Raw genomic sequence first — 18,259 nt, 5'->3', positions numbered from 1 at the left:
CATATGGCGTTTGAGCACAGGTTGGGTCGGAATCCGTGCGTAATGGAGAAGTGTGAGCACTGGACAAGGCAGTCTTGCAAGTGGCACAAGAGGCAAAGAACGCAATGTGTTTTTTGTTAGCCTTTTTTGGCTTCCTTAGATTGAGACATAATGCCCCCAAAAGGTTACAGGCAGAGTCTGGGCTGCAGCTAAAGACGTGTAAGCGTGCAGAGAAGGGGTTAAGCTTCTTCCTGAGGCAGATGCAGCTTACCCAAAGTCCTGATGCTGTGTCCCCAGGAGAGAGGTCGGTGGCCCTGCAGCGTCGCTTGGTGCTGTCAGTCAGTGCGCTCCCTCCGCAGCCGTCACAGAGCAGGCTGGTGAAGAAAAAAAAAACATGGCCCCCGAGACTAATAGAGCGCTTCTTGTTCTTTTTGTGGTCGCCGTTATATGGTTAATAACGGTGATCGCAACCCCGGGGTTGGTAAAAACCGACCCGAATCATGTTCTCTGGGGTCTCGGCAGCCGAGACCCCGAAGAAAATCCGACTCGGGGGGGGGGAGGGGCTATATACTTTTTCCTCAGCGCCGTTAATTCACGGCGCTGTGGTTAAAGTACCCTTAACTAAAAGGAGTATCGGTGGTCGTTAAGGGGAAAGTTCCAGTGTGCCCACAAAAAAAGTGCCCCTAACAGAAGGCGGGTGGAATCGCGATCCACCTGTGTCTGTTAACATGTGTAGCGTTTTGTACTCACTCAGCTACGGTTGAGGTAGGCACAGGAAGAATTTCATTAAAATGTCCAGGCCGGTTTATTAGAACTTCATAAACCGCTCAGCTTAAGCAAACAAAAGACAGCCTTTTCCAGAACAAAGTGAAAAAACAGAGACGTATACAGTCCATCTAGTAGTGCGGGTTCACTCTCTCAGGTCAGAGTCATTCAGCAAACACACTGCAGGCATCCAGACTTCACATCACAGACCCTGAATGAGAGATTTGTCTCCATTTTATCTGCTAAACCACGTCCCGGGGTGGTAATACGTGAGCAGTCAGTCCCACCCATCTTTGTGACTGCTCGTAAAACTTGGCATTGATGCGCTCTGTTAACTCTTTCGGCACTATACGAGCTGGAGCCTGCTTTCCCGGGCTTACATCACCGAATCTACCAACCTCAATAATACATATCTCCCCTCAAGGACATGTCCGGCAGCCACCTTAGACATGTTAAATGGCGCTGTCAATCTCTGACAGCAGCATTTGAAACGAACGAGCGGGAAGAGTGTCACTAACCTCGCCCATCGGCACCCTTGTCACATGATCGCGGTGTGCTGTGTTGGCATAACTGTGACGAGCGCCAGCTTAAGCTGAGTTGTTTTTCTTTGAATGAGTGGACCCTCTAGGCCGTGGCACCCACCCACCTAGGGCGAGCTGACCTAGTGAGGAACCAGCCCCTATACAGGGAGTGTTAGGGGCAAGACCAAGGGGGTGAGCCACCACGGCTGCTGGACCAGACGGCCGGCTCAGGAAGAAAGACAAGACGAGACAAGGCATTAGTTCAATTAAACTTCATTCAGGAACACTTCAGGGTACAACAGGTGCATGGTGAACACACAAAGAACACAAAGCAAGATGCGTGCATGAGCACGCCGAGGTCCAAGACATGAGGAACTCTTCTTGGTAACACAGGTGCAAAACATGAACACACAGAATCCATATAACAAGGTGCGTGCCAGGGCACGCCAAAGTCCAAGACAGGGAGACAAAACAGGGTGCGTGCTAGGAGACACGCCAAGATCAGATTCACAGAACGGAGACCTGCGCATGCCGAGGGGCATGCCAGGGACGGGTGCAAGAACGGAGACCTGCGCATGCTGAGGGGCATGCCAGGGACGGGTACAAGGACGGAGGGCTGCACGTGCGAGGGCACGCCAGGGAGGAGCACAAGGACGGTGGCCTGCGCGTGCGAGGGCACGCCAGGGACGGGTTCAATGGCATCGGAATCCGGGGTGCTGGCATCAACCGACAGGGTCCAGGAATCAGGCTACGGACATCAGCTCCGGACATCAGGCCGCAGTCATCTAGGTCCGGACCTCTGGCAGCGGTCGGCAGGTTACAGAATCCGGCAGGCAAACTAGGGTTCAGAGCAGAGCAAAAGAGGCAAAAGGCTTTGTGCAAGAGTAGCACGTAAAGGCACAGAACGAGAACCAGCGTGCGTGCAAAAGAGCACAGAGACAAAAGCTGGGGCACCGGCAGGTGGTACCGATGATGGCATATGCAGGCGGGCACGACTAGAGGCGGCACCGCTGCGGCCACGCAGCCGGGAACCACAATAGCACTGGACAGCAGGCACGGCTGAGGCACACAGGCGAGCACGGCTAGAGGCGGCACGGCTGAGGCACACCAGGCAGGCACAGGCGACCAGGCATGTGAACGGAGGCACGGAGCCACAAGGCAGGGCTAGGCAAAGATACAGGACAGAGACACGTGCAGACAGCACGGCAAAGCCTAGTACGAAAAGTGCAAGAGCGCACAAAGTAACAGAGACAAGGCATAGAGTAGTAGACAGGACCCTGCGCATGCAAAGGACATGCCAGGGGCAAAGTACAAGGCGAGGCCTGCGCGTAGCGAGGGGCACGCAAGGGACAGAGCACAGAACAGAGGCCTGCACGTGTAGACAGACACGTCAGGGACAGGGACAGAGTCTAGCAGCGGAGCGTAGGCCGAAGCCCAGAGCCGGCCAAGGGAGAACCTTGGGACTAGACAGGGTACAGAGCGAGGCCTGCACATGTTGGAGACACGCCAGGGACAGGGTACAGAACGGAGGCCTGCACGTGTAGAGAGACACGTCAGGGACAGAGTTCACGAAGCAGCAAAGCAAGGTAAGACAGGAAACCAGGCACAGAAAACATAAACAGAAACACAGAACAGACACAGAGCAAAGAAGGACTACAAGGCAAGGCAGAGTAGAGACAAAACATGACACGAGAGACAAACACCAGACAAGATACGAGACAAGAGACGGAATACAAGCACGCACGACAGAGCAGAGTGCAAGGGCACAGAATAGAGGGAGCGACCCAGCAGACCAAGCAGCCATGCAGGGAAGCAACACAATACTCAGGCCCTGAGCATAGGAAGGGGCGGTCTAATATAGGGCATAGCACCACCACTTCCGGGTCAGGCTCAGGGATCACAGAGCGCAGTCACATGATTAGGGTTTCAGACATGCAGAGACGATTGCAGAACCGGACAATGCAGGATCCTAGGAAAGGTCACATGATCAGGGTTTCAGACATGCAGAGACGATTGCAGAACCGGACAGTGCAGGATCCTAGGAAAGGTCACATGATCAGGGTTTCAGACAAGCAGAGACGATTGCAGAACCAGCCTATGCTGGAGCATAGGAAGGACACATGATCAGGGGCTCTAGACATGACGAGGCGATCACAGAAGGCAAAGCAGAAACGCAGGCATCTTGCAGCTCAAGTCATGAGGTGAGTGTGCACACTGCTCTAGGGGACATGCAGGATAGCAGACATGAGATGCGCGTGCACACCGCTCCAGGGGTCACGAGGCAAAACAGACAAGGCAGACATGACAGACATGGCGGACAGGACAATAAAAACTGGGGGTCTGGAAGAGACACCTATGCTTGTCATTGCTGATCTGCTTTAAGCGTGACCCTGTGGCCGTTCATTCATCACTACTCAAGCAGGTGATGTGGGTTGCGCCTGCAAGGATTATCTCCTCTCACTCAATTCAACACTCACCCTTTGTTCTAGGCTATATAGTGAGTATAAATCCCACCCTGACAGTCTTAGCACCCCAATTTCTTAATGTGCTGCCAACCACTCATCAAACTCACAGGGTGATGAGTCCCCAAAATATGGCTATGGATTCTTTGCATACAAGAATGAAACTTATTAAAGATTTAAAGAATTAATCTAAAAATATACAGTGCTTACGATAAAAGATAAAAATAAAACGACACACAAATATGCAAACCAGTTCTAAAATAAAAAGGGAGAAATAAAAGAAATACCTATTGTCCTTCTGTTTCCTTTGGGGGGGAAGGAGAAAATTAATTATGGATCACAAGGACCATCAGCAGCCCCAACATGTAAACAGCTTTCTTTTGTGAAACCCAGATTTTTAGGCTCATATTTCCAGAATGACTTTTAATTCTTATGCCCTTAAATCTTAAATTAGAGATGTCCCATATGTCTACTTTACATCAGCAAAATTTTGGAAATAAATATATTTTTTGTTAGCACGCTATCAAGGTTAAAAATTGACCAGTTATTTCTCAGTTTTACAAAATTTACAAAACCATGTTTTAGGGACTACATCACACTTGATGTAACTTTGAGGGGTCTATATGACAGAAAGTACCCAAAAGTGACACCATTCTAAAAACTGCAACTCTCAAGGTGCTCAAAATCACATTCAAGAAGTTTATTAACCCTTCAGGTGCTTACAGGAACTAAAGCAATGTGGAAGCAAAAAATTTACATTTAACTTTTTTTTCATTAAAATTTTACTTTAGATACAATTTTTTTATTTTCAGAAGGGTAACAAGAAAAAATGGACACGAAAATTTGTAATGCAATTTCTCCTGAACATGCTGATACTCCATTTGTAGGCAAAAATCACTGTTTAGATGCATGGCAGAGCTAGGAAGGAAAGAAACACCATTTGACTTTTTGAATGTAAAATTTGCTGGAATCATTAGCAGTCGACATGTCGCATTTGGACAGCCCCTAATGCGCCTAAAAAGTGTAAACCAGCCATTTTGGAAACTAGACCCCTCAAGGAAATTATCTAGATGTGTGGTGAGCACTTTGAACCCCCAGGTGCTTCACAGAAGTTTATAACGTAGAGCCATGAAAATAAAAAAAATCACTTTTTTTTCCATAAAAACTATCTTTTAGCCCCAAACATCTTTTAAGCTAACACGGTACAAAGATATACATCTTTCCTGTATCCAGTGGTATAGTGAGTGTTTCGAACCCACAATTACAACACAGAATTTAATAACATTAGGCTGTCATATTGAATACGTCGTCAGACATAGTCACCCAGATGCTTCACAGAATTTTATAACGTTAAACCGTGAAAATTAAACAATACATTTTTCCCGCAAAAATGTAATTTCAGCTCCAAATTTTTCATTATGACAAGGGTGACAGGAGAAAATGGACCATAAAATTTGTTCTGCAATTTGTCCAGAGCACACCAATATGCCATATTGGAACTCACAGGTGCGTCACAAAAAAGTATAACATTTGGTTGTGACATTTTGTGCCACAAAAATGTTATTTTAGGCACACATTTTTTTTTTCACAAGGGTAACAGGAGAAAATGAACCTCAAAATCTATTCTGCAATTTCTCCTGAGTGCGTTGATACCCCATATGTTGGAGAAAACTACTGTTTGTGCACACGTCAGAGCTTGGAAGGGAAGGAATGACGTTTTGGAATGCAGACTTTAGTGGAATGGTCTGCGGGTGTCATGTCGCTCTTGCAGAGACCCTGATGTGCATAAACAATGGAAATCCTCCACAAGTAACCCCATTTTGAAAACTAGACCATCCAAGGAATTTATCTACATTTGTGGCGAGCACCTTGAACTCCCAGATGCTTCACACAAAATTATAACATTTGCTTGTGAAAATAAAAAAATATACAAAAATTTCCACAAAAATATTTTTTGCTCCAATTTTTTTTATTTCCTCATTGTCACAAGGGTAACAGCAGAAAATAGACCTCAAAATTTGTTGTGCAATTTCTCCATTTCTCCAGAGTACGTTGATACCCCCATATGTGGTAGAAAACTGTTTGGGCGCACGACAGGGCTCGGATGGTAAGGAGTGATGTTTTGTAATGCAGACTTTGATGAAATGGTATGCGGGCGTCATGTCGCGTTTGCAGAGCCCCTGATGTGCCTAAACAGTAGAAACCCCCCACAGGTGACCCTGTATTGGAACTGATCTAGTGTTTTCCTGGTATGTGAATTTTATAATGTGCTAGCTAATACATAAATTGTTTAGTGCATCAGGTTGGTATACTTGAGTTGTCTAGTGCAGTGGTCCCCAACCTTTTTTGCACCAGGGACCGGTTTCAAGCAAGACCATTCTTCCATGGCCCGGCAGGGTGGGGATGGAGGTGTGGCAGGGGCGGGGCTTTGGTCATAAGGGGGCGGGGCTATGGACACGGTTGTAGTGTAGCAGTGCATACTTATAATTAAATAACATTTATAATGTGACTCAACTCACCATAGGTTTTGAATGAGTGCTCCATCACCCCCTTCTCCCCATCATTGCCTTCACCGCATCACTCCCCTCTCCCCATCATTGCCTTCACCCCATCACTCCCCTCTCCCCATCATTGCCTTCACCCCATCATTGCCTTCACCCCATCACTCCCTTCTCCCCATCATTGCCTTCACCCCATCACTCCCTTCTCCCCATCATTGCCTTCACCCCATCACTCCCTTCTCCCCATCATTGCCTTCACCCCATCACTTCCTTCTCCCCATCATTGCCTTCACCCCATCACTCCCTTCTCCCCATCATTGCCTTCACCCCATCACTCCCTTCTCCCCATCATTGCCTTCACCCCATCACTCCCTTCTCCCCATCATTGCCTTCACCCCATCACTCCCTTCTCCCCATCATTGCCTTCACCCCATCACTCCCTTCTCCCCATCATTGCCTTCACCCCATCACTCCCTTCTCCCCATCATTGCCTTCACCCCATCACTGCCATCTTTCCATCATTGCCTTCACCCCATCACTGCCATCTTTCCATCATTGCCTTCACCCCATCACTCCCTTCTCCCCATCATTGCCTTCACCCCATCACTCCCTTCTCCCCATCACTCCCTTCTCCCCATCATTGCCTTCACCCCATCACTCCCTTCTCCCCATCATTGCCTTCACCCCATCACTGCTGTCTCTCCATCACTCCCCTCATGGCCTTCTCCTCATGTCCCCATCTCCTCCAGGGCCAGGCTACACAAACACAGACCAACACACACACACACAGACATACATGTACACACACAGACAGACATACACACACACACACACACCACCTCTCTCCTCTCACCTGTCGCAGCATCGCCCGCGCTTCCTCGCTCTGACACAGCAGCGGCGCGCTCCTCTCTGTGTCAGTCAGAGACAGGAAGCGCGGGCGCTGGGCAGGAAGCTGGACGGGTCCTTGCAGCTCCGCTCCTGCTATTCCCTCTTGCAGGCAGCGGAGCTGCTTGATCGCTCCCTGGCCGCCGCTAAGAACTGCTGCGTGCCGCCCCAGCCCCCGCTACGCCACTGACCGCCCCTGGCTCCCCTTGTGTCCGCGGACCGGCAAGGGCACTGCAGCGGCCCGGTGCTGGTCCGCGGACTGGCGGTTGGGGACCCCTGGTCTAGTGTACGTCAGGTTGTCATAAGTGAGTTGTGTAGTGGTACAGTCTGAAGAATTCTTTTATACACAGGCCAAGTTTGTCGGGGCAGGTATCGCATTGCCAAATTTGGTCCTTACGTAGTCCCCTTTTGTAACAGACTCAGCACCTTTTTTGCGACCTTCCTTTCTTTGTTTGAGGGACCTCACCGACGAAATGTTGGCCTAATACGATAAAAGCACCTTCAGTTCCGGAAGTACTGTGGCCCTCTCCTTTCTGGCTGCCAAATATCAGGGCCTTAATTGCGACTTCCTGGAACTGAAGGTACGACGTACTGGTCTGTCCTACGTATCTTGATAGCACAAAAGCGTTGTACATTACTATCTGTACCATGTGCACGGCCAGCTTCTTGTACCACACTTTGGCTTTTCTCATGGCACTGTACGGCTGGAGGACTTGATCAGAGAGACCAACTACCCCCATGATATTGCTGTACCCCAGTACACAGTGTGGGTATGGGCCTGTGTAAAGGTACCTTGCAAAGTTCTGGTAGTTCTGCCATCACCATGTATGGTGGTCAAGAAAAGGACATCTCTCTTGTCCTTGTACTTGATCACTAGCATGTTGTCGCTACATTGGGCTCTGCTCTCGCCTTTTTTGAGCAGCTGACCAACTAGCATCCTAGAGAGGCCTTTCTGATTTTTGTCCTAACTCTATGGACTGCGTAGGGGTTTCCATCAAAATCCCAGAAAAACAGGATTACATTGTAAACCCTGAGAGAGCACCGACAGAGCCAATCACTACTACGAAGCCGATAGTCAATTTGAACTCCATCTGGCCTCCTACATGGCAGGATTAATTTTTTTCAGATGTAAATAACTGCTTGGTAGAATGTGCTTTTCTTCACATCTGGAAAAGAATGAGACTATGACACAATTCTTGGCGTAAGGTCTCATTCACATGTTCGTGTTTCATGTACATGTTGTATCTGTTTTATTCATGGACAGAACACAATCATTAAAATCTATGGTGTTATTCACATGTCCATGTTTGTATCCAACTCATGAAGACATGTCCGTTTTTCTCCTGCAGCACAGATGAAAAAAGCAAATGCAAGTCTATGAGTCCGTGAAAAACACGTACAACTCATGGATGGCATCCATGTGCCTTCCTTGTGCTGTCCGTGTTTAACATTGCAAAGTATAGGAGAAACGGAAATTTATTTATTTCATTATTCACCCATGAAATACACTGACACAGTGCTGGTAAAAACAGATACACGGATGATAAAAACGGACACACAGCTGACATACAGTTGACACACTGATCCAAAACACTGATTAACAGAGATACAATTTTTCATATGTCTAAACAAGGAAAAGTGAATGAGGCCAAAAGCACTGCATACGTGTGTACCCAGCCTAGTTTCCTCCTTGACATGTGCTTACCTGAAGAGCTGGTCGATGTTAGTGCAGCAGATCCACTTGTTACCTGTGGGCAATTATTTTCAAGCAGTGGGCAAGAATTATTGCTGACATGCTCATGTTTCATGAGCAATTCTGATGCACTTGGTATAAGTATTGGAAGGCTTATTCCCAATTCCTCTTCTTGTGCCTGCTGCCTCCTTAAAGCTACCTGGAGATGAAATTAATAAAACGAAGTGAGAAAATACCTAGAGCTTAGTAACAGCACAGGTTCTGCAGCAGAGGGTCATAGTGAAATATGCTATGACTGTAGAAAAAGACATGGAGCGCATATCCAAAAATCATACATAAACCTAATGCCTCTTATAAAACTGAACATGCGGTTCTTAGTTTAAGGCCGGAGTCACACAAAACATATGAAAAATCGGTCTGAGTCTCCATGACGAAAATCGCACAAGTGTAAGGCCTGTTTCATACCTCCGTCGTCGGCGTTCAGTGACGGACGGATGGCAGCGGACCACGTTGGCAGCGGATCCATGGGAGAAGGCAAGCGGCGAGATTTAAAGCGACCGCGGTACGTAAACCGCGCGGCGGCCGTGATTCTATGCGAGATTGCGCGGCGGCCGCGATTCTATGCGAGATCACGCGGCGGCCGTGATTCTATGCGAGATCGATTCTATGCGAGATCGCGCGGCGGCCTGGGAACGTGCGAGGTGAGAGAGATTTTAGCGGCTCCCAGGACGCCATTTCAGGGTTAAAACTGCTCCCGGCTTTCACCTCCCGGGCATGCGCAGTTAAAAATAGCGGACCGTCAACCAAAAAAAATGTTGCAGTGTCCGTCTGGTCTGCCCAGGAGCCGCTAAAATTCTCACGGATCCGTCAACAAACGGACGACCATCAGTCAAAATCTGCCACTAATGCAAACCAATGGGGGGAAAAAACGGATCCGCCCAAAAATGGGCGGATCCGTTTTTTTCTAAAAGTGGCGGATGTTGACTGATGTCAAAAAACTGAAGTGTGAAAGAGGCCTAACGGAAGTGGAATGCGAGTGCAATCCGGTTTTTCACACCTAGCATCTGATTTACATCCGAGTGCAGTGCGATCGCTATCCGATTGCAATACGAATTTAACATGAGCTTTTACATACAGCAATTCTCTGTCATTTACACAGCGTTTTCACAGGACATATCCGTCAAAACACACACACATAAATATAAATAAATATATATATATATATATATATATATATATATATATAAAACCTCTGGAATGTAATCAAGAGGATGATGGATAGTCACAAGCCATCAAACAAAGAAGAACTGCTTACATTTTTGCGCCAGAAGCAGTGTGAAAGACTGGTGGAAAGCATGCCAAGACGTATGAAAGCTGTTTTTAAAAAACATGGTTATTCCACAAAATATTGATTTCTGAACTCTTCCTGCGATAAAACATTAGTATTGTTGATCTAATTGATTATGAACTTGTTGCTTTGCATTATTTGAGGTCTGAAAGCACTGGGTTTTGTTTTGGTTTTCTTTTAATCTTGACCCTTTATCCTTTTCGGAAAAAAAAATTACAAAATTCATTGCTTGGAAATTTCAGAGACATGTTGTCAGAAGTTTGTAGACTAAAAGAACAATTTACATTTTACTCAAAAATACACCTATAAAGAGAAAAATCAGAAAAACTAAACATTTGAAAGTGGTCTCTTAATTTTTGCCAGAGCTGTATATACTGTATGTATATATATATATATATTATGCGTGTGTGTGTATATATATATATATATATATATATATATATATGTATATATCTATATACATATATATACAGTCATATGTTAAAGTTTGGGCACCCCTATTAATGTTAACCTTTTTTCTTTATAACAATTTTGGTTTTTGCAACAGCTATTTCAGTTTCATATATCTAATAACTGATGGACTCAGTTATATTTCTGGATTCAAATGAGGTTTATTGTACTAACAGAAAATGTGCAATCTGCATTTTAACAAAATTTGACCGGTGCAAAAGTATGGGCACCTCAACATAAAAGTGACATTAATATTTTGTAGATCCTCCTTTTGCAAAAAAATCAGCCTCTAGTCGCTTCCTGTAGCTATTAATGAGTTCCTGGATCCTGGATGAAGGTATTTGTGACCATTCCTGTTTACAAAACAATTCCAGTTCAGTTAAGTTTGATGGTCGCCGAGCATGGGCAGCCCGCTTCAAATCATCCCACAGATGTTCAATGATATTCAGGTCTGGGGACTGGGATGGCCATTCCAGAACATTGTAATTGTTCCTCTGCATGAATGCCTGAATAGATTTGGAGCGGTGTTTTGGATCATTGTCTTGCTGAAATATCCATCCCCTGCGTAACTTCAACTTCGTCACCGATTCTTGCACATTATTGTCAAGAATCTGCTGATACTGAGTTGAATCCATGCGACCCTCAACTTTAACAAGATTCCCGGTGCCGGCATTGGCCACACAGCCCCAAAGCATGATGGAACCTCCACCAAATTTTACGGTGGGTAGCAAGTGTTTTTCTTGGAATGCTGTGTTTTTTAGCCTCCATGCATAACGCCTTTTTGTATGACCAAACAACTCAATCTTTGTTTCATCAGTCCACAGGACCTTCTTCCAAAATGTAACTGGCTTGTCCAAATGTGCATTTGCATACCTCAGGCGACTCTGTTTGTGGCGTGCTTGCAGAAACTGCTTCTTTCGCATCACTCTCCCATACAGCTTCTCCTTGTGCAAAGTGCGCTGTATTGTTGACCGATGCACAGTGACACCATCTGCAGCAAGATGATGCTGCAGGTCTTTGGAGGTGGTCTGTGGATTGTCCTTGACTGTTCTCACCATTCTTCTTCTCTGCCTTTCTGATATTTTTCTTGGCCTGCCACTTCTGGGCTTACCAAGAACTGTATCTGTGTTCTTCCATTTCCTTACTATGTTCCTCACAGTGGAAACTGACAGGTTAAATCTCTGAGACAACTTTTTGTATCCTTCCCCTGAAAAGCTATGTTGAATAATCTTTGTTTTCAAATCATTTGAGAGTTGTTTTGAGGAGCCCATGATGCCACTCTTCATAGGAGAATCAAATAGGAGAACTACTTGCAAGTGGCCACCTTAAATACCTTTTCTCATGATTTGATACACCTGGCTATGAAGTTCAAAGCTCAATGAGGTTACAAAACCAATTTAGTGCTTCAGGAAGTCAGTAAAAAGTAGTTAGGCGTGTTCAAATCAAGAAAATGATAAGGGTGCCCATACTTTTGCACCGGTCAAATTTTGTTTAAATGCAGATTGCACATTTTCTGTTAGTACAATAAACCTCATTTGAATCCAGAAATATAACTGAGTCCATCAGTTATTAGATATATGAAACTGAAATAGCTGTTGCAAAAACCAAAATTGTTATAAAGAAAAAAGGTTAACATTAATAGGGGCGCCCAACCTTTAACATATGACTGTGTATATATATATATATATATATATATATATATATATATATACAGTACAGACCAGAAGTTTGGACACACCTTCTCATTCAAAGAGTTTTCTTTATTTTCATGACTATGAAAATTGAAGCTTCACTCTGTAGGCATCAAAACTATGAATTAACACGTGTGGAATTATATAATTAACCAAAAAGTGTGGAACAACTGAAAATGTCTTATATTCTAGGCCACCTTTTGTTTTGATTACTGCTTTGCACACACTTGGCATTCTCTTGATGAGCTTCAAGAGGTAGTCACCAGAAATGGTTTTCACTTCACAGGTGTGCCCTGTCAGGTTTAATAAGTGGGATTTCTTGCCGTATAAATGGGGTTGGGACCATCAGTTGTGTTGTGCAGAAGTCTGGTGGATACACAGCTTATAGTCCTACTGAATAGACTGTTAGAATTTGTATTATGGCAAGAAAAAAGCAGCTAAGTAAAGAAAAACGAGTGGCCATCATTACTTTAAGAAATGAAGGTCAGTCAGTCCGAAAAATTGGGAAAACTTTGAAAGTGTCCCCAAGTGCAGTGGCAAAAACCATCAAGCACTACAAAGAAACTGGCTCACATGAGGACCGCCCCAGGAAAGGAAGACCAAGAGTCACCTCTGCTGTGGAGGATAAGTTCATCCGAGCACCAACCTCAGAAATCGCAGGTTAACAGAAGCTCAGATTAGAGACCAGGTCAATGCCACACAGAGTTCTAGCAGCAGACACATCTCTACAACAACTGTTAAGAGGAACTTTGTGCAGCAGGCCTTAATGGTAAAATAGCTGCTAGGAAACCACTGCTAAGGACAGGCAACAAGCAGAAGAGACTTGATTGGGCTAAAGAACACAAGGATTGGACATTAGACCAGTGGAAATCTGTGCTTTGGTGTGATGAGTCCAAATTTGAGATATTTGGTTCCAACCACCGTGTCTTTGTGCGACACCGAAAAGGTGAACGGATGGACTCTACATGCCTGGTTCCCACCGTGGAGCATGGAGGAGGAGATGTGATGGTGTGGGTGTGCCTTTGCTGGTGACACTGTTGGGGATTTATTCAAAATTGAAGGCATTCTGAACAAGCATGGCTACCACAGCATTTTGCAGCGGCATGCTATTCCATCTGATTTGCGTTTATTTGGACCATCATTTATTTTTCAACAGGACAATGACCCCAAACACACCTCCAGGGTGTGTAAGGGCTATTTGACCAAGAAGGAGAGTGATAGGGTGCTACGCCAGATGACCTGGCTTCCACAGTCACCAGACCTGAACCCAATCGAGATGGTTTGGGGTGAGCTGGACCGCAGAGTGAAAGCAAAAGGGCCAATAAGTACTAGGTATCTCTGGGAACTCCTTCAAGACTGTTGGAAGATCATTTCTGGTGAATACCTCTTGAAGCTCATCAAGAGAATGTCAAGAGTGTGCAAAGCAGTAATCAAAGCAAAAGTTGGCTACTTTGAAGAACCTAGAATATAAGACATATTTTCAGTTGTTTCACACTTTTTTGTTAATTATATAATTCCACATGTGTTAATTCAAAGTTTTGATGCCTTCAGAGTGAATCTACAATTTTCATAGTCATGAAAATAAAGAAAACTCTTTGAATGAGAAGGTGTGTCCAAACTTTTGGTCTGTACTATATATATATATATATATATATATATATATAGCAAAAAATAATAGAAAAGAGCGGCACTCACCGGGTAGTGTAGTCAAGGCTTTATTATAAAAGCATGTCAGCGGGAGAACGGGTGCAAAAAGGAGATAGCAGCGACGATCGTTTCGCGCTGCAGAGGCACTTCCACAGGTTACACAGGTTACATAACCTGTGGAAGCGCCTCTGCAGCGAGAAACGATCGTTGTTGCTATCTCCTTTTTGCACCCGTTCTCCTGCTGACATGCTTTTATAATAAAGCCTTGGCTACACTACCCGGTGAGAGCCGCTCTTTTCTATTATTTTTTGCTATGTGGATTAGCTTATTTTCCATGAATGTGCACCTAAGGGTAAAACAGTTGTATTGCCGGCTGTGCCTCTTTTATACACGTATGATGGTTCGGATGTGTGGACTATTGTGATGGTGCTCGCCTTCTATTTCTGGACTTTGCATTGCTGATATATATATATATATATATATACCGTATATACTCGTGTATAAGCCGAGTTTTTCAGCCCCTTTTTTGGGCGAAAAAGACCCTCTCGGCTTCTACATGAGTCATACACCTGAAAGCCGGTGAGGGAGGGGGAGCAGGAGACATGATACTCATCCTCCTCCTCTGCTACATCTCAGTCCCGGCTGTCTGCATCTCCCTTCCTGTCTTCTTCCCATGGGGATGGAGCCGCATATTCATGACTTTAATGAGCGGTACCATGTGACCGCACAGGAAGAAGACAGGAAGGGAGATGCAGACAGCCGGGACTGAGATGTGTAGCAGAGCTGGATATGCAGGCGCCAGGAGGGTGAGTAGGACTGTGGAAGGGTGAGCCAGCCATGCCATATTCACCTCTCAGTCTCCCGGGTCCTCTGGCTGTGACACTCGGGTGAGAGGGCGCGATGACGTATTTAGCACGTGCCCTCTGCCTGAGCAGTCACTGCAGAAAGCCAGTGACGCTGAGGAGCAGCGGGCAGTGACGAGAGGTGAGTATGTCATTTTTTTTTTTTTTTAAATTGCAGCAGCATTATATGGGGCATATATTAATATGGAGCATGTTATGGGCCACCATTAACCTTTGTGCAGCATTATATGGGGCATATATTAATATGGAGCATCTTATGGGGCCACCAGTTTACTTTTATTAGTGTCTATTTTTATTTTTGAAATTTACCAGTAGCTGCTGCATTTCCCACCCTCGGCTTATACTCGAGTCAATATGTTTTCCCAGTTTTTTGTGTGAAAATTAGGGGGTCGGCTTAGTATATACGGGTAAGTAGCAAGAAACAGCACATGAAGTAAAAAAAAAGTGAACTACAATGCACAATGGTGTGGCAACGTTTCGGATGTGAAATCCTTTTTCAAGCTTTTTTTACTTCATGTGCTGTTTCCTTGTTTTTTTGCTACTTATCCTGCTATGCCAATTGATCACTTGTTGGGGAAGCGTGCACTTCAATAAGGTATTGCTGTAGTGCTGCTCCAGTTTTTTTTTTAATTCGTTTATTAACCACAAACAGAATATACAATATACATACTTGCATATGGTGATTAGTACTGTATAGAATATATTGCTACATAGTATTAGATGCAAAGAAAAATGTACATTTTACATACGGGATAAAACATAACGTCAGTTAAATTGTACAAGCCTTCATATTATTGCACAAGAAATAAAACCTATTTAACTTCCTAAACTACAACTATAACTACAAAAAAACTACTATTTTCCAGCCTGATTTCACACAATCAACTATTCACCATGTGACGTCTCCACTCTACAGAGTAAGATGAGAGGAATTCCACCTCCCCCAGATCTTTCCAAATTTACATCCCCTGTTTCGATACAACGTATGTTCATATGGGAAAATTGAATTCACCAAATCGATCCAGATCCTAAGAGAGGTGACATGAGCCCCCCCATCCATCGCAGTGCCAGTACCTTTCGTGCCATAAATAGGATCTCCCGTAAAAAGATCCCAGTATAGTGACCCCATGTCTCCTCATCCCACAACCCAAACAAACAAACCAGTGGTTCAAGGGGAACAGGAGCTTGTACCAGAGAAGTTAATAATGACGTCACTTCCTTCCAATATTGTGTGATAATAGGACATTGCCAGATTATGTGGATAAAGTCTGCATCTAATGAATGACATCTTAAACATTCCGATGATTGGAATCAGCCCATCTTAAAGAGTCGTGTCGGAGTCAGATATGATTGGTTTATGATATATAATTGTATCATTCTGTTATTAATAGATGGAGACACCCCTATCGGAGGCTCCAGAATTTCTTCCCACTCCTCTCCCTGTATATCAGGGATGAGCCTTTCCCATTTCCCTTTAACCGAGTTTATGGCGGATTCCATCCCTACTGACAGCATGTACAGTTGTGGCCAAAAGTATTGACACCCCTGCAATTCTGTCAGATAATACTCAGTTTCTTCCTGAAAATGATTGCAAACACAAATTCTTTGCTATTATTATCTTCACTTAATTTGTCTTAAATGAAAAAACACAAAAAGAATTGTCCTAAAGCCAAATTGGATATAATTCCACACCAAACATAAAAAAGAGGGTGGACACAAGTATTGGCACTGTTCAAAAAATCATGTGATGCTTCTCTAATTTGTGTAATTAACGGCACCTGTAACTTACCTGTGGCACCTAACAGGTGTTGGCAATAACTAAATCACACTTGCAGCCAGTTGACATGGATTAAAGTTGACTCAACCTCTGTCCTGTATTGAGTGTTAGGCGTCGGATTCCTGACACTGCACAGCAGGAATCCAGAGCCAGACATCCAGCGGTCTCCCATTCCGCTCCGACACCTGCTCAGCAATCACGGCGAGCCAGGCGTCCTGCTCAGACTCGTTCTGTGAGCCTGGATGTTGCTGCCACCCCTGGTGCAGCAATGGTAGCGCAACCTGCTCTGCAGGGAACCACTCCTGAGGCGAAGTCCTCATGCCGTGCTACTGGGCATGCCCGCAAGGTGACCTCTCAGTGGAGAGCAGGGTTCACATGTTCAGGTCCTGCATCGGATCTGATTGGTCCTTCCCAGGGTACTGGAAGGTCTCGGAAGCGCATGGCTATAAAAAGCCCGCATGGCGACTCGGCCATGCGCTAGTGTAGACTAATATTTGCTATGTGTGAAAGGTGATGGATGCATGTGTCTGGTGACTGACTTATTTGAAACCCCTTCCCTTCCCTCTGATATTACGAATGGTGACAGAGTGTTGGTTTAATCAGCTCCAGGTTGTGGCAAGCTACGCGCCACTGTGCTTACCGCACCTACACTAGCGTCCGTTGGTGTCCGATTCTCCGGCACCGTCGCTTAGCGGCTACTATTATCGCCGCGCTGCTGTAGCAGCATCTATTGGTGTTCGCGGTTGCGACGCCATATGCCGGCTGGACCTGTGCTGTGAACAGGCCCAACGTTTATTCTTTAGTTTACTCCAGGGCGTCTCTGTGTCCCTAACAGAGCCGCTCCTAGCTTCTCGGGTGATGCTAACCCGAGTGCAATGCTCCGCCTTCTAGCAAGTCTGCTATTGTCCAGCAGCGGTCTTGTCATCTACCGCACGGTGGACGCCGGGCGGCGAACGCACCTCCTATTATTAATATTTGGTGCGTTCCGCCGTCCTTAACATTAAGCATGGAGAAAAGAAAGAAGACCAAAGAACTGTCTGAGGACTTGAGAAACCAAATTGTGAGGAAGCATAAGCAATCTCAAGGCTACAAGTCCTTTTCCAAAGACTTGAATGTTCCTGTGTCTACCGTGCACAGTGTCATCAAGAAGTTTAAAGCCCATGGCACTGTGGCTAACCTCCCTAGATGTGGACGGAAAAGAAAAATTGACAAGAGATTTCAATGCAAGATTGTGCGGATGTTGGATAAAGAACCTCGACTAACATCCAAACAAGTTCAAGCTGCCCTGCAGTCCGAGGGTACAACAGTGTCAACCCGTACTATCCGTCGGCGTCTGAATGAAAAGGGACTGTATGGTAGGAGACCCAGGAAGACCCCACTTCTTACCCCGAGACATAAAAAAGCCAGGCTGGAGTTTGCCAAAACTTACCTGAAAAAGCCTAAAACGTTTTGGAAGAATGTTCTCTGGTCAGATAAGACAAAAGTAGAGCTTTTTGGGCAGAGGCATCAACATAGAGTTTACAGGAGAAAAAAAGAGGCATTCAAAGAAAAGAACACGGTCCCTACAGTAAAACATGGCGGAGGTTCCCTGTTGTTTTGGGGTTGCTTTGCTGCCTCTGGCACTGGACTGCTTGACCGTGTGCATGGCATAATGAAGTCTGAAGACTACCAACAAAT

General features: G+C 45.3%; 1 protein-coding gene across 1 annotated transcript in view; it reads right to left on the bottom strand.

Annotated features, from left to right (window-relative positions):
* Nucleotides 1–18,259, bottom strand: part of DMRT1 (doublesex and mab-3 related transcription factor 1) — a 317,866-nt gene that overhangs the window by 231,248 nt on the left and 68,359 nt on the right. Inside the window, exon 3 of the mRNA XM_073554127.1 lies at nt 8,819–9,005. Within this exon, the coding sequence (XP_073410228.1) occupies nt 8,819–9,005 (187 nt within the window). The remainder of the gene's footprint in view (nt 1–8,818; nt 9,006–18,259) is intronic.

The sequence above is a fragment of the Dendrobates tinctorius genome, unplaced genomic scaffold (assembly GCF_039654945.1).
Source record: "Dendrobates tinctorius isolate UK_male_01 unplaced genomic scaffold, ASM3965494v1 ptg000207l, whole genome shotgun sequence".
NCBI classification, from domain to species: Eukaryota; Metazoa; Chordata; class Amphibia; order Anura; family Dendrobatidae; genus Dendrobates; species Dendrobates tinctorius.
The sequence above is the reverse complement of the archived record's forward strand: the minus strand, read 5'-3'. Positions and strand labels throughout refer to the sequence as shown.